We start from the raw sequence: 26,216 nt of genomic DNA, 5'->3' as shown, positions 1-26,216 counted from the left end.
ACAATCTTTAACAGTTGACTTTGCCCCCTCTGATTTTCTGTCCAACTATGAAACCTTTATATCAGGATAAGATAAGGATAGGACAATTACAGCTGGGTGTGAGTAGAGGCTTGCGGGTAGATGCATATAGGTGATGACAAGAGGAATGCAAACAGTGAGCCGGAAAGATAATTAAGCAAAACAAAGTCCGTCCTCAGGTATAACCTTCCCTTGTGGTTGCCTAGCAACCATGGGACAGGTATCTTATTCTACCCATTATATGCTTAACCAGTTCTAGTAATATTCTCTGTCATTTGTGACAACAAACACTTGATTATAAGTGGTCAGCTGGAAAGCAGGCTTGAAGCAAGACCTGCATGCAATTAATCAACCAATGTCAATGAGCATTGACAAAAACATTACTGAGTGAGGTAGACCACACTTCTTACCGGTCTGCTGAGAAATGTTAACAAAAACCCAAAGAGACGCAAACATTTCATGCTTAATTCTGTTGCAATTGTATTATTCAGAGGTGGTGTTACCCTCACATAGGGAGGAGTAGGAAGCCAGTAAAGGTGTTGTGGTTGTCTTGAATATCAGTGAGCCCCTGGCCTTCAGCGAAATGCAGGTAGACCACATTCCCCTTCTCCAGCTCCAAAGTATCTAGTCACAAACTCATTACTCCCATTGTGGTTGATCCATTCCAAATCATTGACTGGACATTCTTATATAACCTCACACCCATTACAGCAGAAGCATGCCAATCGCAGGCGGTGAATCTGAAGTAAGACTCCTTTCACTAGTGATGATACCTGTAGTTGGGTTGTAGGCTGTGCCTATGTTGGCGAAGACTCTGCTGCAGACCAGTGATGTCTCAATGTTGAAGGGGCTTGCAATGCTGTCACCCAAGCCAGCAGAGAATGCCACTTGTGATCTGTCTGTGTTCTTTCTTCAGCTCTTCCACCTGGCTCTCACTGGCTGTCACTGGCCTCTAAGGGTGTTTTGTATTTCTTCAGCTCCTCTACATCATTCTCACTGTCACCCAGTCCAAGGCTGCATTCTCTCTAGTTCCACCACCTTGTTCTTGTGGCACTGCAGTACGGTCTTAGCTGCACTCAGCTCCAGCACCTGGCTTTCACTTGCATTCAGTCAGGCCTCTATGGCTGACAGGTGTGCTGCTTGGGCTGCATTGTTTCTCTTCAGCTCCTCCACTGTCCGAGTCTGACCTCCATGTTCCTCAGCTCCACTCTGTTCCGCCACTGTGATTCCCTGGTTGTCCACCAAGTCTCTCAGCTCGTTCCAGATTCAGTCAACTTGGATTGTTGTTGTAGTAGTTTCATTCTCACCCTGAGGCTGTGCTCCAGACAGACAGAATAGCAACACCAGCACAACTACAGCACCCATCATTCTGAGACGATGCCTCTTCCCAAATGATGTACTCGACAGGGCTCAGTCCCCCTCTTTATACACACGTTTTAGTAAACCCGCATGAGAAAGCTGCCAGGGAAAGTAAAAAATAAAGTAATAAAATCCATCAAGGAGTAATAAGAATGTTCATATCAGAACATTTTATCCCAATGTTCACAGACTGTGGACGAATCTAAATATCAATAAGTATGCATTTGTTTAGTGGTTTAAAAAAAAAACATTGGTAAAACTGCTAGTATGCCGCATTGATATGACATGCTGGTAGTAGTCTTAGTCGTAGTAGGGTTTGTGTAGATGAAACTGATGGTTGGTTTTTGCTTTCCAGCAGACCGAAAGAGAGCAACGGGGATAGACGACATTTCATCCTACTTTTGACTTCCACGTCTCTAGCATTACATTAAAGTTAATTGAAACATTATATGGGTAGAATGTGGAATCTTTTGCCACTGATGGAAAAGGACTGGTCAATACACCACACATACTTGTTTTGTGAACAAATGTTTTTTTTATTTCACAAATGCCATGTTTTTTATTTTTTTTTATATATAAAACATTTGTCAAGTAACAGTATTAAACTGTGCTGAAAACACCCATCATAATTGTCACAATAGAGAAGGCGATAATACTTAATGATAGCCTTTCCAACTGACATAAAAACACTGACAGCATTTCACTGAACCCACAATAACATCTGCTAAATATGTGTATGTGACCAATAAAATTAGATTTTGATATGAAATGCACTGACAGTTTATAAATGTCACACAGAATGAGCTCAGGGCACCGATTATGATGCAGTTCCAAGTCATCTCATACAGTTTGGTATGCATGTTCTGTGTGTCTGCAGTGGCTGTTGGAGCCTGCTGTCTGGGCTTCGGAGGAACATGTCCCATACTCAGAATGTGCCCTTTATCTGAAAGGTCAACGCTCATTCCCACAGAGGCGTCTACACACACACACTGGTCCCTCTGTCTTACTTCCTGAATCTGTCCAGAGCAGACTTCTGACCAGCTGCTGCCGCCTCTTTCTTCTCTTTCTCCTTCCTCTCTTTATCTATCTTCATCCTGTCTTCCACTGTTTGCCTGATCACATCCTGAGTGGAGGAAAGCCACCAAGAGCGGGTAGGAAGCAGAAAGACCAAGGGAGATGCACATAATTTGTAAAATATCAAAAGATGAAATAATGAAGACATAATTCCATATAAATTGCATGGTGTCTTTGTAGTAATAGAACTTACCCTCTGGTCCTCATGTGCCACTTGCTTCTTGCGCTTTTCCACTTTTCCACTTGAACTCCGACCTTTGGTCTTTAACCTTGGTGTAAACTTCTCCTTGGCCAGCGGGTCAAAGCCCTGAAATCAAACCCCACACACAACATCAATGCATGATTTATGAAAAAGTTCAGATTTGTCACCATCTTAATTCTCAATATGCAATATCCCTCTGATAAACTGCTTCCATCCCTTGGTAGTACTGACCAGTACTTGGACCCTGTCCTCATGTCTCTGTTCCCAGGTGGAGTGGTCCACCTGGCTGAGCTGGCTAGGGTCCAGGCCAATCAGTTCTGGCTGGATCTTCTCTAGTAGGGCTTTGACCTCCCACTCCTGCCTCTGCTTGGCACTGCGGTACGGGTTGGCATCCAGACCGTCAAAGTTGGGCTCGCCAGCACCTAATGGTGGAGAGAGAGCATGGAGTTAGAGACTGTTCACCAGGGTTGGGGTCAATCAGAATTTAGATCAATTGGACACGCCACACAGGAAGGAGAATATGGATTGAATTTGAGTCGGAATTTAATTCTGACCTGGTACGACCATGCTAGTGAAGCCCTCTCCATGGCCCACCCCTAGGACGTCCTCAAAGGGGCAGAAGTGCACACCCCACACTGAGCCCTTTGCCCTGTGGGCCATGTAGGGCTTGGTCACTGGGGTGCCCCACACATCTCTGTACACCTACACACAGACAAGCAGACAACGTGACCACAGAGATATCAATATGAGCACAAGAGGTTCCAACAGAGAAACAATCAGACACAGACATTAAAGGAAAGGTTCACCCATTTTGAATGTTATATTATTTTTGTGCATCTCTGAGGGATGTTCTATCGATTCTCTGGGTCATTTCACGTTTTCATGTGTATCTGAGTGATTGGCGTTCAAGCCGGTATGACGTAGTGTAACAGTGTAGGTTCCGTAGCTCTCTTCGCCCCAACCTGGGCTCGAACCAGGGACCCTTGCACACATCAACAACTGACACCCCACGAAGCATCGTTACCCATCACGCCACAAAAGCCGCAGCCCTTGCAACGCAAGGGGAAACCCTACTTCAAGTCTCAGAGCGAGTGACGTCACTGATTGAAACGCTATTAGCGCGCACCACCGCTAACTAACTAGCCATTTCACATCGGTTACACTCACCCCCCCCCTTTGACCTCCTCCTTTTCCGCAGCAACCAATGATCCGGGTCACGGCACCAATGTAACAGTGTAGGTTCCGTCCCTCTCTTCGCCCCAACCCGGGCTCGAACCAGGGACCCTTGCACACATCAACAACTGACACCCCACGAAGCATCGTTACCCATCGCGCCACAAAAGCCGCGGCCCTCGCAACAAGGGGAAACCCTACTTCAAGTCTCAGAGCGAGTGACGTCACTGATTGAAACGGTATTAGCGCGCACCACCGCTAACTAACTAGCCATTTCACATCGGTTACACTAGCACCGTGATAAAGTCGCTCTCACTACACTGGAAGTTAATAGGAATAAGACTTTTAGATCACAAAAACATATATCATACATGTCAGATTTAAACACTGGTCGCTGTCATAATGTCTTCGCTTGAATGTGGCATTGATCATATTTTTGCGATATTCCTACCTCGAGAAATGTTTTATTTAATGGAGGGTCTAGCACATTTTTTCCTATTTGTCTGCCTCTAGTCCAGTGCGCATTGCATGGTGCCGTTGCCAGAGATATTATAGAAATGAGATAGGAATCCAATGAAGAAGGAACGTATAACGCCGCACCCAGCATACTGTCGACCAATCGCGTTCATGTTGTTGTCACGCGGTTGCTAAGCTAATCGTCACGCAATCCTTTCTCAAAGTCAGTGTATATGTCGAGAAACGTCCCTATTTTCCTCAAGTATGTGATGTCACGATTCCAAAGCTATACGATACTACAGATTGCAAGTTCATTATCTCAATTCTCAGAAAAGATTTGTAATGTTGTACTTAGTGTTGACGAAAATCGTGCTAATGTTTTTTTTGTTTGTTGTGCTAGTGCCCAATAGACTCCCATTCACTCCTTGATAACTAGCTACGTTACATGCTGATATTGTCTTTGGTATTATTGTGTGTAGCAACGTTTTCTAGCTAGCTAGCTAGGCAGTGTTGTAGAAAATGACATAATTAGTCATGCTATCCCGTGTTTTACTGCTTAGTCTCGTTATCTGCTAGTGTTTTTTCTAACCTAATACAAACGTGTCTGTGTGACTGGGCGTATAGCTACGATCCGTTTAGGTGCGACATCCCGTGGGTTTACTATCTGCAGGAAGTCAGCTGTGTGGAACATTGCAGGAAGGAGCACATTATAGTGTGAACTGTGACAAATGCAGTTATACGGTTGAGCCCTTGCACCATCTTAATCTGCGCAGACAAACCAATCTCCTTTTACACAATGTTCCACCCGTTTCCACACATCTGCTAAACTGCAACGTAGACAAAAGAGGTTGTACTTTTCTATAAAAGTAGAGACCCGATTATGTTTGTTAAGCTGTCAACTCTTTATCATTCTTGGTGATAAAAGTTTGCAGTCTCTCTTCCTATAGAATTTCTCAAGACAGCAGCCCAGAGAGAGAGCATTGCATTGTGGATTTTGTAGTCGACTTGAGCTGCAGATTTCCACAATGATGTTCCATGTTGCTAACAACCTTATAATAACACCAAAATGAAACATTTGTTCACAAAAAATATTCTCCTCACATAGTGTTATTTAACACTGTAAATGAAAGGAATGAGGCGTTTTGGGTAGATTTTTCCAACGAATACTCATTGATAAAAAAAGTGGGTCAGGAAAAGTACAGAGTTTGGACAGCGTTAGAGCTGGGCACAATGTTGCTGCCTCAGATCAATCCATTCTCTCCCTCTTAATGAGTATTTGGGTTCCGGTTCCAGTTCTGTCAATTCCATTAGTATGCTTGGATCTAGATTCAGTGGACAATATAGGTCAATATAGTTCTGAGGCGTTACCATGGCTTGCTGGAATGGAACTATGGAATAGCAGTGTCAAGAAGACCACAGGAAAATACAAAAGGCATGGGACAAATACCTAGACAAAATTATAAGCAGCATGTATGACCTGGACTATGTCTCCTGTGGCGGCGGACAGCAGGCCCCTCTGACTCAGAGACAGGCAGGAAGCTCCCGCAGGCAGGAAGTAGGACTGCAGGGGCCGGTAGGATCTGATGTCATACACCTTCAGCTTCTTGTCCATGCCAGAGGTCACCATGTACCTGCACAGACAGAAGTGTTACAGGACAGCCCCCTGCTGGACATTTTAGGGAAGTACACAAGGAAAAGACCAATCACAAAACACTGACCCAAATGTGGATATCATATTGAATACAACAGCTACACTGCACAACATAGCCACCTTTTCAATGGCTGAGAGACCAAAACCACTCATAACAAAACCAGGACTATATCATGTCTTTGACTGGGACTCACGTGCCAGTCTTGTCGACGGCGACAGAGCGCACACCTCCCTGGTGGCAGAGCATCTTGACAAGTGGCTCTCTCTGGTTTGGCGTCCAGAGGGTGACAGTGCCGTTGGAGTGGCCCAGGTGGATGATGGCGTTGTGAGGGTTATGGGCCATCACATCCAGCCGGCCAGCCTTGGTACAGATGGCCACCACCTCCTTACCCACTGACACGTCCAGGTACTGCAGGAAGCCTGTCGCACTCTGGAGGAGGTAGGGAGAGACAGGATGAGTTCACGGGTGAGACTACACTCACCTGTTGTGTTGAGTAACCTGAGACAAGTAACCCGAGACCTGAAGACTTGTGTAACCCCCAGAGCTTGCCTACATCTTGATTCACATATCACTCATTACACAATTGATTCCCCTGACACATCTGACACAAACACACATATTACAACGTTAGTATAAGTTTACACACTGCTGTAGCCAGCAGGAAGTGGTAGGGGAGAAACTGCATGCGGAGAACATCGTTGAACTTGCGGATGCAGTGGAGCTCGATGCCCTTGTTGTCATAGATATACAGCCACTTCTTCTGAGCCACTGCAAACAAGGCCTCACTGTGGAGCCACCTAGTGGATGCACAGAAAAATACAGATTAGGATGAGTCAATGGGAGGAGGAAATTATGCCTAAAACTGAATGTAAATGAGTGTGTGAATGTAAGTGTGAACTCACTTTACGTCGTTGACTGTCTCCATCACGTTCATCTCACACATCAACTGTTTGGACTGCCAGTCCAGGCAGGTCACATGACCTCTCCTGCCACCAAGCAGCAGGTGTCTGGAATAGAGGGAACACACACATACAAAACATCAGACTTCCCAGGACTAAAACAACTAATCACAATGAATTTACCCAGCAAATCCAGCTCTAACAATAAAAGCACAAACAGAATATCTGGCGTGCTTGCACAGAAAACAGTCAACAAACAGAACATGAAACTGACCGCCCAGTCTTGCTGTAATCCAGTCGGTAAGGCCCAAACTGAGACAGGGTCAGGCTAAAGTACTGTGGAGGGAGAGAGAGTGACAGTTAGAAAACAATAATAATACTACTTGATTTATTGGTCCACTTGCATGGATATTCTTTATTTTTGTCACAGTACCCTACCTGACTGACAGACACACACACAGGGAGCAGCACAGGGGCTGTGGCAGAGCAGCGCCTCTGGAGCACTTAGGGGTAAAGTGCCTTGCTCAATGGTGGTAGTATACAGGGATATTGAAGCTGGTAACCCTCCGGCTGACGGATCCTTCCCTACAGATTCCATCCCAGGAAGCTTGGGGGTTCAAACCGGCAACCCTTGTTACTGGCCTGGCTCTCTAAACTCAATGCTACCACCACCCCCAGACAGATCCATCGTTATAAAAAAAGAGAACTCAGATCATTTCTGCCTGTGGGCAATTGAAATGACAAACACATTTTCATCCACAGTTTATATATATGAGAAAAAAAATCACGACAGCTGTGATGTAAACAGCACGTTTCGGTACAATTTTATAAATGTAGAAAGATCTTTTGTTTGTTTGACGTGGTTGGATCTTTTTGCGACTGTAAAATGTATTATGTGAGAAATGGTGGTGAAAACTGCTTTATGTGCAAATATTAATATAATAACCATTATATCGAAGGAACTTGGGAGTCACATGATGATATGTGATCCTCCCACTACGACTCTGGAAACCATGCAGTTTATTAGGCTACAGATAAATAAGTTACAGGGTGGTGAAAGTGCTTGGTGATCGTCAGACGGGGCCACAGTGTCTCCCGACCCCTCCTGTCTCAGCCTCCAGTATTTATGCTGCAGTAGTTTATGTGTCGGGGGGCTATGGTCAGTCTGTTATATCTGGAGTATTTCTCCTGTCTTATCCGGTGTCCTGTATGAATTTAAGTATGCACTCTCTAATTCTCTCTCTCTTTTTCTCGGAGGACCCGAGCCCTAGGACCATGCCTCGGGACTAAGTCCACCTGGCCGTGCTGCTGCTCCACTTTCAACTGTTCTGCCTGCGGCTATGGAACCCTTACCTGTTCACCGGACGTGCTACCTGTCCCAGACCTGCTGTTTTCAACTCTCTAGAGACAGCAGGAGCGGTAGAAATACTCTGAATGATCGGCTATGAAAAGCCAACTGACATTTACTCTTGAGGTGCTGACCTGTTGTACCCTCGACAACCACTGTGATTATTACTATTTGACCCTGCTGGTCATCTATGAACATCTTGGCCATGTTCTGTTATAGTCTCCACCCGGCACAGCCAGAAGAGGACTGGCCACCCCTCATAGCCTGGTTCCGCTCTAGGTTTCTTCCTAGGTTCTGGCCTTTCTAGGAAGTTTTTCCTAACCACCGTGCTTCTATACCTGCATTGCTTGCTGTTTGGGGATTTTAGGCTGGGTTTCTGTACAGCACTTTGTGACATCAGCTGATGTTAGAAGGGCTTTATAAATAAATGTGATTGATTGATTGGTGATGAGCTCGATGCTCCTTTCCAATAAATATCAAGGGTCTTATTCTGGTGACATGATGATCGATGTTTGACTACCGTTTCACAAATAAGAATATTCTCGCTCTTATATCAATAATAATATCATGTAGACTAGCCTTCCCGCACCGTATTTGAGAGCTGTTGGCTAGAGCGCATGTGCCAAGACCAGATATGCACATTAGCTATTTAATGCACGTTTTTGTGACAAAACTATTAGTAGAGTTGAAAAAGCGATGGAAATACATTGAAATCTAGACTTTTATTCGGTACATGAAAACGTAAGCGAAAAAGTAAATTTTGTGTGCACTACATCATCACGCACTGATTTTTATCTGCAACAAGTCCATTTAGTGGAAACACAGCACTGGTGTGAAAATAGGCATATTTGCATGAAAATCTGTCACCAATTGGATGGAAACCTAGGTATTGCCCCTTCAGTGTCTCACCTTTGCCCCGGCAGTAATATCCACAGCATCAGCGATGTCATCCTGTGAGATGGTGCATGTGTCCTCATATTCGTCTCCCTCCAGGAACCTAAGACCAGAGAAAAACAGAAAGTTGCAGAGATGATAGCGGGATAGCCATTTTGGTCTACTAAACTTGGCCCTACAAATGTATTGACATTACCCAGCATCCTCTGGGAGCATAAGGTCATATCGTGCATTCTGCTTCTGGGCCAGGTCTGAGGCTGCCTCTGATCGAATGACCACATCTCTGAGCTTGTACTGTGGCCGAGGGGGCTGGGGAGAGAGGGATGGGGAAAAACCTTATAACTTACTAAAGTTACAGTACATGTACAAAACAATGGTATATTTTCAAAATTAGTAATTGACCTTATTCTGGCAGAATGTCTTGGTAAATGTGTATTCAAACATGCCTCACCAGTTCTCCCTTCACTCCCCTCTTGAACTTTTTCAACTTCTCTTCAGGGACAGGCGCTGAGCCTGGGAATGGATCTGATTTCTGCGGGATTTAATTAAACATTCATGAAAAACGCATTCTTAAAGGATAGGGTGAAACATTTCAAGAATCTTCAGTGCTACAGATTGACTGGCCACTTACCCCTGATATGACCTTTCCTCTTGCTCCTCCTCGCTTTCCTCCTCCCTTTGTCCTCTTCTTATTTTTTTGCGGAGTCTTTTCGTTGTTATCCCCTTCTTTCTGTTTCTTTCCATCATTCTTCCCGTCTTCCTCTGTGCCCTCCCAGTATCTCGTTGGAGGCTGATTGCAGAACAAACATATCAATCATCAAGTCAAATAACACATTAATTGGAGCAGGCTGGATTTTTTGCATGCTGTCCATTATACATATTACGAAAAAGGTTAATATGTTACAGATAACTTTTTCAGATGCCTTTTCACCAGTTTCAGTGGTAGCTAGACAGACAGTAGCGGCATGGACGCTTACGTTACTAACGTTAGCCCTCAAGAAGACAGAGTAGCTAGCTAAAAGTAAAGGGATTTCAGTAGTATTCTCTCTATCCTAAACAAATGAAAACGTATCAACAAACTGGCTAGCAAACAACACGTTTTGAGAAACTGCTGCAGTCACTAAATCGTTCGCAGTGTAATGTTACTGAAAGCGTTGAGAAAAATTGGATAGGGGATCAGGGTTACAATCAGTGTGTAGCCTTTAATCAGCGTTGCGGGATCCAAAAAGTCGGACCGAGAGTAGAATATAGCTACATTAGTTGATCAGGTGTAAGTAATCTATTTGTAAACGTGTTATGGTAAATGTAGAACTTTACCTTTCTTTTTTTCCCCACGTGTGGTTTTTTCAACATTTTCTCGCTGGACGCCGCCATCTCTGTTGTGTACTTTTTAACTTCCGGTAAGAACTGGTACGTCATACGAATCGGCTGACTTCTTCTTCGATGAGTTTTAAGGGCGGTTGGCATCCAATATGTTGCATTACCGACACCTATTAGACTGGAGTACAACTCCCTTATACTTTGCTTGAAAAAAATAAAATAAACAAATACCCTACCATCTAACACTACACTCAACCAAAAATGACATTTAAAAAATATTTAAATTAAATATCACCCTACATATCAGGGGCTCACGAGTGGTGCAGCGGTCTAAGGCACTGCATCTGCGTCACTACAGACCGCGTTTCAATTTCAGGCTGTATCACAACTAGCCATGATTGGGAGTCCCATAGGGTGGCGCACAATTGGCCCAGCATCGCCCGGGTTAAGGTTTGGCTGGGTAGGCCGTCATTGAATATAAGAATTTGTTCTTAACTGACTTGCGTAGTTAAATAAAAGGTAAAATAAAAAACACTCCACTATTTAAATATATTTAGTCCTACCTCATGCCAACAACCTGAAAGGATGGGACATCACCACTTAACATACACTGTAACTCTTCTGATGTCAAGTCTCGCACCTCCAAATACCTCTCTGCAGCTGCCACCACAACCGCAATTTTCTGCGACTTATGTTCCATCCCTGCAGTACAGTTGATAACCATTGCTATAAATGCAAAAAAATCCAATCTTACTGAAACATATATCACTAGTTGGCCTATCCCTCTGTACTGGTACAGATCTACTGCCCACACCACTCCTCTCAGGATCCCTCCCCCTTTACCCATCTTCCTCTACTTTCTTCACTGCCTCAGCATATGACAACTTCTGCACTACTCTAACCCTGGAAACCTCAACCTGCACGGGACATTTCTGATCCCCAGCCTCACTACTTTCCCCAATGCTACACATTCCTTTGTCTCATGCCCTTCTGCACACTTCTCACACCTAGGAACCTCAAATAATGTATACAAAATGCTCCAGTCTGGTTTTAGACCCCATCATAGTACTGAGACTGCACTCATGAAGGTGGTAAATAATCTTTTAATGGTGTCAGACCAAGGTTCTGCATCTGTGCTTGTGCTCCTAGACCTTAGTGACGCTTTTGACACCATCGATCACCACATTCTTTTGGAGAGATTGGAAACGCTAATTGGTCTACACGGACAAGTTCTTGTCTGGTTTCGATCTTATCTGTCAGAAGATATCAGTTTGGCTCTGTGGATGGTTTGTCCTCTGACAAATCAATGATACGTTTTTGAATTCCTCAAGGTTCTATTTTAGGACCACTATTGTTTTCACTATATATTCTACCTCTTGGTGATGTTATTCGGAAACACAATGTCAACATTTACTGCTATGCGGACGACACACAGCTATACATTTTGATGAAACATGGTGAAGCCCCATAATTGCCAACCCCGAAAGTCTGTTTCAGACATAAGGAAGTGGAGGGTGGAAAATGTTTTACTTTTAAACTCGGACCAAACAGAGATGCTAGTTCTAGGTCCCAAGAAACAAAGAGATCTGCTGTTTAATCTGACAATTCATCTTGATGGTTGTACAGTTGTCTCAAATAAAACTGTGAAGGACCTTGGCATTACTCTAGACCATGATCTCTTTTTTGATGAATATATCAAGAATATTTAATGGGCAGCTTTTTCCATCTTCGTAACATTGCAAAACTCTGAAAGTTTTTGTCCAAAAATGATGCAGAAAAGCTCATTCATGCATTTGTCCCTTCTAGATTAGACTACTGCAACACTCTACTCTCCAGCTACCTGGATAAAGTACAAAATACATTTCAGTTAGTGCTAAATACCTCTGCTAGAATCTTGACCAGAACCACATTTTTTTTCATATTACTCTGGCTTCCTTTTAAGGCTTGGGCTGATTTCAAGGTTTTACTGCTAACCTACAAAGCATTACAGGAACTTGCTCCTACATATCTCTCCGATTTGGTCCTGCCATACATACCTACACATACGCTACAGTCACAAGATGCAGGCCTCCTTATTGTCCCTAGAATTCTAAGCAAACAGCTTGAGGCTGGGCTTTCTCCTATAGAGCTAATTTTTTATGCAATGCTCTGCCTATCCATGTGAGATAAGCAGACTCGGTCTCGATCTTTAAGTCTTTACTGAAGACTTATCTCTTCAGGTGGTCCTATAATTGAGTCTGGCCCAGGGGTGTGAAGGTGAATGGCAAGGCACTGGAGTGATGAACCGCCCTTGCTGTCTCTGCCTGGACTGCTCCCCTCTCTCAACTGGAATTCTCTGACCCTATGACGGGGGGCTGAGTCAGTGGCTCACTAGTTCTCTTCAATGCCGTCCCTAGGAGGGGTGTGTCACGTTGTGCCAGGCTTTTTTTTGCAATACTCGACTTGAGTGGGTTGAGTCACTGACGTGATCTTCCTGTCCGGTTTGAAGCCCCTTCAGACTTGTGCAGTGGAGATCTTCGTGGGCTATACTCAGCCTTATCTCAGGGTAGTAAGTTAGTTGTCTGTTGATATACCTCTAGTGGTGTGGGGGCTGTGCATTGGAAAAGTAGGTGGGGTTATATACTGCCTGGTTGGCCCAATCTGGGGGTATTGTCTGACAGGGCCAGAGTGTCCCCAGACCACCCTTGTCTCAGCCTCCAGTATCTACGCTGCAATAGTCTATGTGCTGGGTGTCACGTCCTGACCAGTATAAGGGTTATTTGTTATTGTAGTTTGGTCAGGACGTGGCAGAGGGTATTTGTTTTATGTGGTTCGGGGTGGTGTTTTTGTAGAAGGGTATTTGATTTATGTATTCCGGGGTTTTTGGGCACTGTTCCTTGTTAATGTATTTCTATGTTTAGTCTAGTTAGTTGTATTTCTATGTTTAGGTTAATGTGGGGTTGGACTCTCAATTGGAGGCAGGTGCTTTCTCGTTGCCTCTGATTGAGAGTCCTATATATGGGTAATTGTTTTGTGTAGTGTTTGTGGGAGATTGTTTCTTGTTTTGCGTGTGTGAGCATTACAAGACTGTTTTGTTGATCGGTCGTTATTTTGGTGTTCAAGATGAGCATCCACATTCCTGCTGCGTTTTGGTCCTCCATTCCAGACGACAACCGTGACACTGGGGGACTAGGGTCAGTCTGTCCTATCTGGTGAAATTCTCCTGTCTTATCTGGTGTCCTGTGTGAACTTAAGTACACTCTCTCTCTCAGGACCTGAGCCCTAGGACCATGTCTCATAAATCCTGGCTGTCCCCATTCCCAGTCCACCTGGTCATGCTGCTGATCCAGTTTCTACTGTTTTGCCTGCGGCTATTGGAGCCCTGACTTGTTCACCAGATGTGCTACCTTGTCCCGGACCTACTGTTTTCTACCCTATTTCTCCTTCTCCCTCTTTCTCTCCCTCTTTACTGCACCTGCTGTCTTGACCTCTGAATGCTCGGCTATGAAAAACCAACTGCCATTTACTCTTGAGATGCTGACCTGTTGCACCTTCTACAACCACTGGGATTATTATTTGACCCTGCTGGTCATCTATAAACTTTTGAACATCTTGAAGAACAATCTGGCTTTAACGGCCATATACTTTTATAATCTTCACCCGGCAAAGCCAGAAGAGGGCTGGCCAACTCTCACAGCCTGGTTCCTCTCTAGGTTTCTTCCTAGGTTCTTCCCTTTCTAGGTAGTTTTTCCTAGCCACGATGCTTCTACATCCACATTGCTTGCTGTTTGGGGTTTTAGGCTGGGTTTCTGAATGAGCACTTTGTGACAGCTGCTGATGTAAAAACTCCTTTATAAATGAATGTGATTGATTAATTACAGGCACACATTCTCTTTCTCTCTGACATGCAAGAGTTCAAATGGTTTATCTTTCTGTTGCATGAGAGTGGTGGAAGAGTGCCCCTCTCTCACTCTGTTCCACCTTTTACTCACTGTCGCACTTTAGCAGTTGATGTTATTCTTCAGTAACACAGACACCAAAGAAAATCAGGAGTAGAAAAATATATTTATTGAAAGAGAACAAATCATAGTTATGCTGGAAAGTAGATGTTTATTCTTCCCTGTCCTCAGTGTTTTCTCCACTGAACAAAGAGACAGGATGTAGTTTCTACCCAGGCCTAGCCTGTGGTTGACCAATTAGAATTCCTTGCAGTAAAATTGAGCCAGTGGCCAAATACCAAGTATCCCATTTCAGGTTCAATGTATAGACAATTTGGACCAATGAAAACCTTCCACATGTAGCTATCCCGGACTGAAATTCCTACACAGATCCTAAACAGATGTTGAACTGAAAAACACAGTTCTATTGCTCTCTAGCCCTCTTGACCTCTAGTCCGCTGCATTGTGTATTTATCTTAGAACATTCTTACACGCACATACCTCAGAAAATTATACTCCCACTTTCAGTTTGTGTCACGCATACACATGCAATCACCTTAACATATACTGTTGCCTGTAGACAACGTATTATGAGAACTGGTTGCACAAATCCCTCCTTCTTCTCTGAGTAGACAAATTGTTTGGTCCGAGGGTAGCTTGCTCCAGTGTTCCGGAAAGCAAGTGCTTACTTGAAAAGGGGCCAACAATGTGTCCCAGTGGACTAGAGGCTGAGGGGCACAAGAGAGCTTAGTTCCTCTCTAGGTTTCTTCCTAGGTTCCCGCCTTTTTAGGGAGTTTTTCCTAGCCACTGTGCTTCTACATCCACATTGCTTGTTGTTTGGGGTTATATGCTGGGTTTCTGTATAAGCACTTTGTGACAGCTGCTGATGTAAAAAGGGCTTTATGAATAGATGTGATTGATTGATTACAGGCACACATTCTCTTTCTCTCTGACATGCAAGAGTTAAAATAGTTTATCTTTCTGTTGCATGAGAGTGGTGGAAGAGTGCCCCTCCTTCTCTCACTCTGTTCCACCCTTTACTCTCTGTCACGCACATACCTCCGAGATTCATACTCCCACTTTCAGTTTGTGTCACGCACACACACATGCAATCACCTTAACATATACTGTTGCCTGTAGACAACATCTTATGGGAACTGGTTGCTCAAATCCCTCCTCCTTCTCTGAGTAGACAAATTGTTTGGTCCGAGGGTCACTTGTTCCAGTGTTCCGGAAAGCAAGTGCTTTCTTGAAAAGGGGCCAACAATGTGTCCCAGCGGACTAGAGGCAGAGGGGTACAAGAGAGCCTGGTTCCTCTCTAGGTTTGTTCCTGGGTTCCTACGTTTCTAGAAAGTGTTTCCTAGCTACCATGCTTCTACATCCACATTGCTTGTTGTTTGAGGTTTTAGGCTGGGTTTCTGTATAAACTCTTTGTGACATCTGCCTATGTAAAAAGGGCTTTATGAATAGATGTGATTGATTGATTGATTACAGGCACACATTCTCTTTCTCTCTGACATGCAAGAGTTTAAATAGTTTATCTTTCTGTTGCATGAGAGTGGTGGAAGAGTGCCCCTCCTTCTCTCACTCTGTTCCACCCTTTACTCTCTGTCACGCACATACCTCCGAGATTCATACTCCCACTTTCAGTTTGTGTCACGCACACACACATGCAATCACCTTAACATATACTGTTGCCTGTAGACAACATCTTATGGGAACTGGTTGCACAAATCCCTCCTTCTCTGAGTAGATAAATTCTTTGGTTCGAGGGTAGCTTGGTCCAGTGTTTCGGAAAGCAAGTGCTTACTTGAAAAGGGGCCAACAATGTGTCCCAGTGGACTAGAGGCCGAGGGGTAAAAGAGAGGGCATACGAGGGCGGCAAATTAAATTAGGCTTAACAAGGACATTAAGAGGGAAAGTACCTGAGGATTAAAGAACATTATGGTGAAGTGGTAATTCACAGACCCAGAGCACAAAGGATCCAACCAGTGCATTACTTCAAGAGAGAGGAGAGGTCATCTAGAACCAGACCCATGCAGACTTACGCATCTCTCTGGGGATCCATTGTGCTGTTGAAATCTGCTCATATCTGCTAGCCTGACCAATCAGAGCAGGCGTGGAATGAATCAAGGACTGAGAAAATGGGTATTCTCCAGTTTCTTTGACAACATATGTTCTAGGGAGCTTCAAAAGAGCTGAAACCCTTATATTAAAAACCAGTTCTCAGGGTCATGTGTGTTTATTGAAGTGAGTTGCTTTATGCTCTTGTCACCTTACCCATTTTGTGACATAATTTGTGAGAGGAGTGCTAATACACACATACATGTGTGCATGAAATAAAAACCAACCCACACACTGGAAAGAAGAATTAAAAACCATTCGAAGAAAGAAGTATCAGAGTGAGTGTATGTGTGCGTGTGAAGCAGAAGGAGGGTGGTCACTAACGGGGGAATAAAAGGATATGGAGGGGGTGGCTTGACACAATACATCTGTGACTGCAGTAACGAGAGAGAGAGAGGGAGAGAGAGAGTTCTGAACTTATGTAAGAAGGAGTGGAGGTAAGATAAGAATGCGAAGCTGGGTTGGAAAATAAAAACCAAAGCAAGAGAGAAAATACATTGACTGTAGTGAGGGAAGAGAGAGGAACAGGAGGAGAAACAGAAGGAATGCATGGACAGAGACCAGAAGAGACTGAGAAGCTGAGAAGAGTGGCCAAACAGGATACTACTGAATTCCATTCAACATGGAAAATGTGAGCTTCTCTTTTTTTTGGTGAAATGTTCTGTGCCAGTAGCTGATATCTTATGATTTTATTTGCATATTTCAACATTTTGAGTGTAATGTAACTGACTTATTTATTTTCTCTGCTCACAAATTGTGTTGTCTTACTGCAGATGGCTTTCTATTGTGTATTTGTGCATGATGGCTTTGTAATTTAGCATGAATAAATGTGACTGTGGTGAACATTAAGTTCATTAAGGGTCAAAAGGAAGTTGTTATAAAGCAGAAAGTTGTTTAAGTTATTCAACATTTTTACTGACACCAATGCAAATATTATGAAATGTATTCAAATGTACATTTTACTATTCGATAGAATCGAAGAGATTGTTGCCTTTTCTTAGATCTTTTCCATGAGACCGAAAAAGGATTTACATGCCTAAGTCTGAAAGTGTTTGTGCTCTGGTTTTGAAGTCTGTACAGATAAGATCTTGGCCCGAAATTACTGACCATCTACCTATAGAGACCATGCCAGGAAACCTGCAGACCTTTTCCCTTTAACGTAACATAACCAGCTTCTTACTTTTGTAGAGACAGGATCAAATGGCCTATTCAACCTATTTTTTATAGATCACATATCAGGCTCATTATGTTGGAAACATACAATGTTAATAGTCAACTAGTTGTGCTTTGGAAAGTTATCGTGACCATCTACAGTCTATCATTTTCTGTACTGTATGTATTTTGACAAGGGAACTGTCAAGGAATTATAAGTGGAAACTGGGACCTCTTGTCACCTGTAGAATATCCTTGAATGAAGCAAGAATATTAGTGAATAGTTGATTATTGTAACTCTCCCTGATAATATCTCTCTGATCAGCGGTGGACTGTGTTGTTGTTACAGATGGAGCTGCCACCTCGACCAAAACTCTTTGACTTCCATGGAGTCTCCATGACCCACTATTTCACTGACAACTGGGAGAACATACAAAACTTCCAGGCCAGGCCAGATGATATCCTCATCGCCACTTACCCCAAAGCAGGTCTGTGTGTGTGTTTGAGTGTGTGTTTGTGTGTTGTCAACATTTTGTAAAGATAAATCTTTGACATGCCTCTCTCTCCCCATTTCTCCATCTTCCCTCCCCCTTCTTTCTCTCTCCCAGGTACCACATGGGTCTCCTACATTCTAGACCTGCTGTATTTTGGTCAGACAGCCCCTGAGCGTCAGACTTCACTGCCTATCTATGAGAGAGTGCCTTTCCTGGAGAGTGACTTCCATATTCTCCCTCCAGGTTAGAATACAACTCTGATATAACTCCACACACTGTGAAGCCTTTATCTTGATTACACATCAATAAAGTATGCGGAGATCAAATCTTTGTCATGCTTGAAAACTGAATCCGGAAAACACCACATACAATACAATAACCCAAGTCCTCATCAACAGCCTTTTTACTGTCACGAAGTTGAAGGACTTTTTGAATGACTTGAAATCTTATACTGTGAGAAGTTGTGCCAATCACATATTCCAGCTACATGACAATAAGCAGTTTTACTGTAAAAATCATCCTTAACTCCATAAAGTAACCTATCCAGATCCTCACCCCTCTGTACACACAGGAACGGAGCTGGCAGACAAGTTATCCACCTCTCCTCGCCTCATCAAGACTCACCTCCCAGTCCAGTTGGTGCCCAAGTCCTTCTGGGAGCAGAACTGCAGGGTACATTATATGTAACTCTCTGTTTGTTGTCTGTGTAGTCTGTGAATATGACTCCGCTCATGTCTGCTGGTGTAGCATATGGTTAACATTTATGCATCCTCAAACCTGCTGTGCTGCATTTTGTCCAGTAAGTGAACTTAATTAATGACACAATTTGTGTGAATCCCCAATGGAGGGCAGCATAACACAATACACAAACTTTTGCAAACCTCTCTAGAACCAGCGTGCGTCTCCGTGTGGATTGCGAAGACTCTATAGAAATCCAGTCTTTGTAAACACTTTTTGTTGTCCTAATTTTTTCCTCTTCCATTTCCTTCTGTGTGGTTTGTTTAAGTGATATTGCCAGAGAAGCCGGTGTTAGGAGGATGTATTGACATGGGGGTTGTTAGGCCTGAGAGGAAGTCGAGGTCCGGTAAACTGTACCAATATATCCTCCAAACACCGGCTTCGAGGACATTATGACTTTTATACAACGAGTTGACAAATTTTCATTAAAAAACGTTCTTTTGATGAATTTATTCATACTTTTTAATCCTTCCATGGGATATAGTCCCATCACAAATCTAAGGTTGCTACCCAAGCCGGCTGGTCATCCTTTCTATCGGTTCAGTTGCCAGAGACCCAGTTGTTAAGTCTTTTTGTTCTGTATCTATAGACGCACCCCAGTCGTTCGTTCTAAATGTTCGATTGCCATACTGGTTGGCAATGTTCTTATACCTTGCTTGCTAGCTATCCAACTATGGCTAACTTACAGTCATGTCAAACAGAGCAGCCAGAATTACTAGTGACATTTATTTGGATACATCCATAACAATTAACTAATGATGCACGATTTCACCTGGTGTAGAAAATGTGCTCTCTCGTCAGGACACTGTTGTTCAGAGGAGCTAGCCAACAACACAGCTAACACACTCACTTCAAACTGAAGCTGAAAAGACTCCAAACTATCTGCATTTCACTTCATTTTACCTGTTTCCTATTGACATTTCTTTGTATATATCCATAAAAATTATGCCAGCTGATTCATGATTTCGACTGGCTGAGAAACTCTGCCTGCCTCTCTGTCTCGTCCTGACTCCCAACACGTTCATTACTATGGGACCGCTGGAGATTGAATTTGAATATTGAAACAATGTTGCAAATGTCGGAGAGACAGACAGCAAGGTTTATACAAATGCTAGTCTAAAATAAATGTGATATAATGTAAAGATGTTTTTTATAGAGGAGATCAAGTTTATAAATTGCCTGGCTGGGCTGATGAGACAGTGGATTGCGCAATGAGATGGAACAGAGTAAATAGGCATTTCAACATCATAGCTTTCTTTAGCGGGTGGTAACTTGTGGAACAGACACCGGCTGGAATGCGGTTTTAACCAATCAGCATGCAAGATTAGACCCACCCGTTGTATAATTAAATAATATACTCTTACATCAAGTAATGTTGTAATTGCAGCGATTTTTCTCTCTCTCTCTCTCTCTCTCTCTCTGTAGGTAGTGTATGTGGCCCGTAATGCCAAGGACAATGCAGTGTCTTATTTCCACTTTGACCGCATGAACCAGGCCGACCCAGAGCCAGGAGACTGGAACAACTTCTTACAGAGATTCATGGATGGAAAGAGTGAGTGAATGAGAGAATAAACGAGTGAATGAATGAGTCTGTGAACAAATCAATTACAATGAGTAAGAGAGATAGCACAGTACAGATGTTGATGAGGCTCTGTGATTCTGGCTTATTGATCAGTCTTTTTCCTGACTATATATGCATCTCTATCTATCTCCCTAACATCCTCTCATGTCCACATGGCTGCTTTCCTCAGTGGTGTTTGGTCCCTGGTATGACCATGTGACTGGCTGGTGGGAGAGGAAACAGACTCACTCAAAACTCCACTATGTTTTCTATGAGGATATGGTTGAGGTGAGTAGAACAACTACCTCTTGTGCCATAAAGGTGCTGACCTCTTTGCAGATTATGTAGCACATTAACTTACATAAAGGCAGTGTGGATATCCGTGTTATATTGTTATATTGATCAGCTCTAGCATTAGCTTTCAGTGAGGAAGAGTACTGTAGTAGGATGTCCCTTGTGGGTATCCGTACCTATGTATGACATGCACAGCATAGGCTAGTAGACATGCTGAAGCTTGAACCTTGTCGTGCCTCCTTATTTTAAGTAATACTACATGGTTTCAGAGTGGTTTTAATAATCACAAAAACGTGAAGGACTTACCATGTGAATCATACAGCCGACAGGCTGTTTCAAAGCAAGAAGGGCACAGAAACAGAGATAAGCAGCGTAGATCATAATTGGGCTAGTTAACGAGAGAGGACTATGTTACTGCGGGCAACGTTACAAGAGGTAGAAGCCGAGAGGGGTCCAGCTGCGACGTCCTCTCTCAGAGCACTCATCCCTCAGGGTCTCTATTCTGCCACCTACTGATATGTAATCTCAGTGCAGTGCACCTCTCAGGAAAAGAGGGGCTTTTGAAAGGAGTGGATGTTTCGAAAGGAACCATATATGGAGAAGTGGGATGCGAAAGGTGCCACTCAAGACGTTGTTTGGGTTATCAGATGTTACTCATGGTCTGCACAGACGACAGTATGGAATTTCATTTCTGCAAAAAATAAATTCTATTCACTCAGTGTGAGTTGTCTCTTTGAACGTTACCTACCGGTAGCCATGTATGTAACATTACGTTTTCGTAAAGGTAAATTGTAGCTAACGTTAGCTACCTTAACTTATAAGAGCATGCATTAATTTTACAATGCATTATTTATTATTGAATATTTAAAATAATAATAATTGAAATATCAAGCCATGGTGGTTCTAGTTGTTATGGAATTCCAGCGTTTCGAGTGTTTAAAGACTCTTTTTGAAATCCCCACTTCTCCTAATGTGGTTCCTTTCGACACCCCCACTTTTCCTGAGAGATGCACTGAGTGATGCACCGAGAGATGTCATATCAGTAGGTAGCAGCATAGAGACCCTGAAGGATGACTGCTCTGACAGATGACATTGCAGCTGGACCCTATTGAAGAAGCCGGCGGGATTTCAGGTCTGGTGACTCCCAAGTTCAATGTGCTCTTGAGCAAACCTGGACAGGCCAGTGGCTAGTGCTGACGGATTTCGAATTAGCTCCGCAGAGAATGTTGATTGTATGGTTTACACTATGGGTGATGAAGCCGAGGATATATTAAAGGCTTCAGTGTTGACTGAGGAAGAGAAACTTAACTGCAGTGCTGTTAAAGATTTCGTAGGACGACACAACATTATATTTGAGAGAGGTAGGTTCAATGTGCGCAAACAGAAGCTGGGAGAAACCGCCGACAGCTTTATCACATCTGTTCACAAGCTAGAGGAACATTGTCAGTTTGACAGTTTGGCTCACTCAGGAAAAAACTGATCCAAAATCAGATTGTAGTGGGAATAAGAAATATCTCACTTTTTGAAGTTACTGTTGGATTTACAGCTTACCTTGTCCAAAGCTATAAATCACCTTAGGCAGTGAGACAGTAAAAAACAACAGGAAATGCTGTGCAGCGGAAGCTCTATGCAGACAGAGTGTAGAGAGTGAGGAAATATATGCGTTCTCATACCGTGCTAAAAAAACTGAGGGGAACACAGAGACAGACGTGGAAAAAACAATCACAGACAGGGCCAGTAACCAGTTCAAGCGTTTGTGGCAAATGTGGGAAACCCCCTTTCCACAACTGGAAAGATTGCCCAGGAAAGGATGAGGAATGCAGGAAATGTCACAGGAGAGGACACTTTCTGCAGTCTGACGATCAAAGTTTTCAAAAAGAAATTCCCCCCCAAAATTCCTAGGCTACAAGGTGACTACAAAATCTGCCTCAAGAAGGATGACATCCCCAATGCCATTACAACCCCCTGCCATGTGCTTATCCCTTTATTGGCCAAAGTAAAGGACGAGTTGGGGAGGGTGGAAGAAATTGAGGCTGTGTTTAAAATAGAGAGTCCCACTGGTTCCCAAATGCCAATGGGGACATAAGGATCTCTGTGGACATGACTAACTTGAATGAGGCACTCTGCAGAGAGAGACACATCTAACCATCAACGGAACAGACGCCGGCCCAGTTGGATGGCTCACAGGTCAACACAAAGCTGTATGCCCGCTCAGGATTTTAGGAGATACCGATGTCACCAGAGAGTAGGGCGCTCACAATGTTTATAACACGGTTTGGCTGGTACTGTTTCAACGTTTTGCCATTTGGAATCGCTTCCGGTCCATTTCCAACGACGCATGTCCCAGCTGTTGGATGGGCTGTGTCGTGTCTTTGGCTATGCCGGATTAAGTGATATGACATGCTATTCTATAAAATCATTTCTCTGTAATTAATATTACCTGATTAAGCTAATCAGGTAGATAATTAACTAAAAAGTCGGGGCACCACAAAATAATGTTTATAGAGCTGTTATCTTCCGAATAAACTCTTAAAGACCTGGTAATCTTTTACGTCAGTAGCAGTCAATATTTAATCCTCACCTTATTTAGTCTCATCTGAAAGTTGTAAATTCTTGGTTATCTTCACGAACCCTGGCTAACAAGTTGAATCAGCAATACCAAATTTGGTTTAATTATTTATTTACTAAATACCTAAATAATCACACAGAATTAAATATACACAGAATGGATCATACATTGATTACAAATTATGTCATAAAGAAAACGTCCCTGGTAGACGAAGCTGACATGACGGCTGGTTACACAAAGGAAAGGGGGTTGGATTTGAGTGAAAGAGCGGAAAGACTGAGGAACAAAGGGAGAAGCTATGCTATCATAAATACAGTATCTTATGCATTCTAAATTACCTCACATTTGAAAAAGGAGAATGCAATAAATATTTACTCTGACCTGTGCTTCGGTAGATGGGAGGCCGGGTGGTCCAGCATGGATCTCTGGTCCTCTGAAGAATATCTGGTGGTAGAATGGATACTTGGTAGTACCGTCGTCGTGTGGTAGAACGTCCTCTCCTAGCCCACATCTACAGTTGCTGCGCTAACGCGACGGCTAGGAGGTATCACTTCTTTAGTGAATAAGAGTTCAAAGTTCATACCAAGTTGCCATACTTTAAGCTCATGCTATATTCTGGCTGGTATAGTCGAAATTCATCCTTCCGGCGTGTAGGTCGTCACCTTCACATTGAAATTCTATGCTAATTTCGTTAGGTTCTCTAAGGTTGGCTTAGTTCTGTAGGTGGTCTTTGTCCTTTCAACGTGGGGACCTCAAGTCCACACGTCCCTGGAACAGCTTATTATCTGAGCCCTTTTAACGTAGGACTGTCGCCCTAACGTCCTCGGAACAGAAAGTTACATTTTCGTCAAGAGCTTTATAGAGGAGGGGAGAGAAGGGTGTGTTTCATAGTTTATAACCAATGTAATTTCACATGTGCAGGGCTACTGACTTGAGCATAGTTCACTCATGAATACCCAATTCTCTCATTTGGAAGCTAAAATTACATTTAATCTTTTCACAAATAGTTTCATATTTAAACTTTTAAATTGCACAACAATTCCATGTGAATCTGATAGCTAGAATGTGTAAACTTTCCAAGATACAGTTTGTCATCCTGTCATTAGTAATAATGTCTCAGAGAACAACTGATCTGAGATCATATTCATTTAGTACCAACGCATATTTTCAGCTGGTTGGATTACCGAAATATGGTTCCGTTCCCATCTTTTGATGTCACCAGACTCTCTCTCAATGTTAACCAAGGGATTTTCAATAGTCACATCGGTAGAGTAGAGAGATGAAAAAGGGGAAAGGTATTTATGGTGGTCATAAACCTCCCCCACTCAGGCCAATGTCATGACAGCTGAGTGGAGTCATAGTCCACGCGGACAACGTGCTCGATTGCGGACAGGACAGAGCAGAGCATGAGGACTCACAGCAGTTCTGACTAGACTCCAGGAGACTTGCTTGACGCTCAATGAAAAATGCATCTTCTCATAGTCAGAGGTCTTGTTCTTGGGACACAGAATCAGTGCAGCTGGAATACAGCCGGACCCAGACAAGATCAGTACCGTCACAGACATGCTCATCCCCCAGAACGTGGCTGAAGTTAGGACCTTCTTAGGCATGGTCACATATGTGGGTAAGTTCCTCCCACAGTTTTCAGACACAACCGAACCCTTAAGAGAATTATTAGCCAAAGAGAATGACTGGTCATGGGGTCACATGCAACAGGCGGCGTTTGAGAAAATCAATGGAGACCTGGCCCCACAGAGAGTGCTGGCCCAGTACCGTCCCCACGCTAAGACAAAGGTATCAGCACATGCATCATCTTTTGGGCTAGGGGTGGTCCTCACACAGATGAAGGACAACATGGAGTGGTAGATAATACTTTAAGTACAGTATCCAGTGTGTGTTTTCCTGCAGGATACAGGGAGAGAGCTGGACAGGCTGTGCTCCTTCCTAGGTTTGTCTCCTTCAGCAGAGGAGAAGGAGAGGGTGAGAGGAGGAGTGCAGTTTGATACTATGAAGAAGAACAGCATGGCCAACTACTCCACCGTCCCAATCATGGATTTCAAGATCTCTCCATTCATGCGAAAAGGTATACTTCTCCATTTCTCCCCTATACCTCTCTCTGTCGGTCTTTCCCTCCTCCCCTCTCTATGTCCACCACCTTTTCTTTGCTCACGACTCTCTCTCTCTCTCTCTCTCTCTCTCTCTCCCACTCTCCAGGAAAGGTTGGTGACTGGAAGAACCATTTCACTGTGGCCCAGAGTGAACAGTTTGATGAAGACTATAGGAAGAAGATGAAGAACACCACCGTACAGTTCCGCACTGTAGTCTAGGTTGTGGTCAAGTTGACTGTCTGATTGTTTGTGGTCAGGTTGATTGTTTATTTGGCGCATATGGACCTACGATAGGCTCGGCTGGGGTGTCAGTCTTCCATTGGTCCACAGTGAACTGGGTTATGGTGTTGAAATATACAGGGTGAGGATCATATCGTATCATATCCTAGAGTGTGAATGAGAAAGATCATGAAGTGTCTTATAATATCATTTTTTGAGAATGATTGATGCTACTTTGAGATATGAGCTATAGGTTGAGAACTGAAAACAAAAGTAAAATGAGGACATGCTGCACAGTACATTCTCAGCAATGTGAGCTATTTCTAAATCCTCTTGCCTGGTCTGTTTACTGTCGATACAGTAATAAATATGTGAATGGAGAAGAACATTATTAAGCATCAAGCATTGTTTTATGCTGTTTAGAAAATATACATACTTTGAAACTGTAACAATTCCTACTCGTATACAGTATGACTAAACGTAATACATTGATGTTCATGTACTTGCATTTAAATTAATATGAAATGTCTATATGACCCAAAGCGGTTAAAGAGCCAGCAATTTGCACATACGCACACCCTCCACTTTTCACAGCTGTATGTTCATTATGCCTGTGAAAAGCATGACACTTGCACTGTAAAAAGT

The 26,216-nt window shown here is 43.3% G+C and overlaps 2 protein-coding genes across 2 annotated transcripts; one reads left to right on the top strand and one right to left on the bottom strand.

The window, feature by feature from the left end:
- Nucleotides 1-1,886: 1,886 nt before the first annotated feature.
- Nucleotides 1,887-10,527, bottom strand: wdr46 (WD repeat domain 46). Its single transcript, XM_014134844.2, has 14 exons — nucleotides 10,393-10,527; nucleotides 9,707-9,865; nucleotides 9,527-9,607; nucleotides 9,272-9,384; nucleotides 9,091-9,178; nucleotides 7,108-7,169; nucleotides 6,837-6,941; nucleotides 6,581-6,731; nucleotides 6,128-6,363; nucleotides 5,760-5,913; nucleotides 3,208-3,355; nucleotides 2,885-3,075; nucleotides 2,645-2,758; nucleotides 1,887-2,500 (listed from the first exon to the last, which is right to left on the bottom strand). Exons 1-14 carry the CDS (start codon nucleotides 10,492-10,494, stop codon nucleotides 2,381-2,383), a joined length of 1,824 nt encoding a protein of 607 aa, XP_013990319.1. The 5' UTR covers nucleotides 10,495-10,527; the 3' UTR covers nucleotides 1,887-2,380.
- Nucleotides 10,528-16,935: 6,408 nt separating this feature from the next.
- st1s3 (Cytosolic sulfotransferase 3) lies at nucleotides 16,936-25,961 on the top strand. The gene is given in 8 exon segments (NM_001141353.2): nucleotides 16,936-17,067; nucleotides 17,938-18,076; nucleotides 18,197-18,325; nucleotides 18,654-18,754; nucleotides 20,246-20,372; nucleotides 20,572-20,669; nucleotides 25,153-25,327; nucleotides 25,459-25,961. Coding segments are annotated over 8 exon segments (891 nt in total). The 5' UTR covers nucleotides 16,936-17,058; the 3' UTR covers nucleotides 25,572-25,961.
- The last annotated feature ends 255 nt before the right edge of the window (nucleotides 25,962-26,216 follow it).

Source organism: Salmo salar, chromosome ssa13 (assembly GCF_905237065.1).
Source record: "Salmo salar chromosome ssa13, Ssal_v3.1, whole genome shotgun sequence".
Classification (NCBI taxonomy): domain Eukaryota; kingdom Metazoa; phylum Chordata; class Actinopteri; order Salmoniformes; family Salmonidae; genus Salmo; species Salmo salar.
Note: the sequence above shows the minus strand (reverse complement) of the source record. Positions and strands in the feature narration are given on the sequence as shown.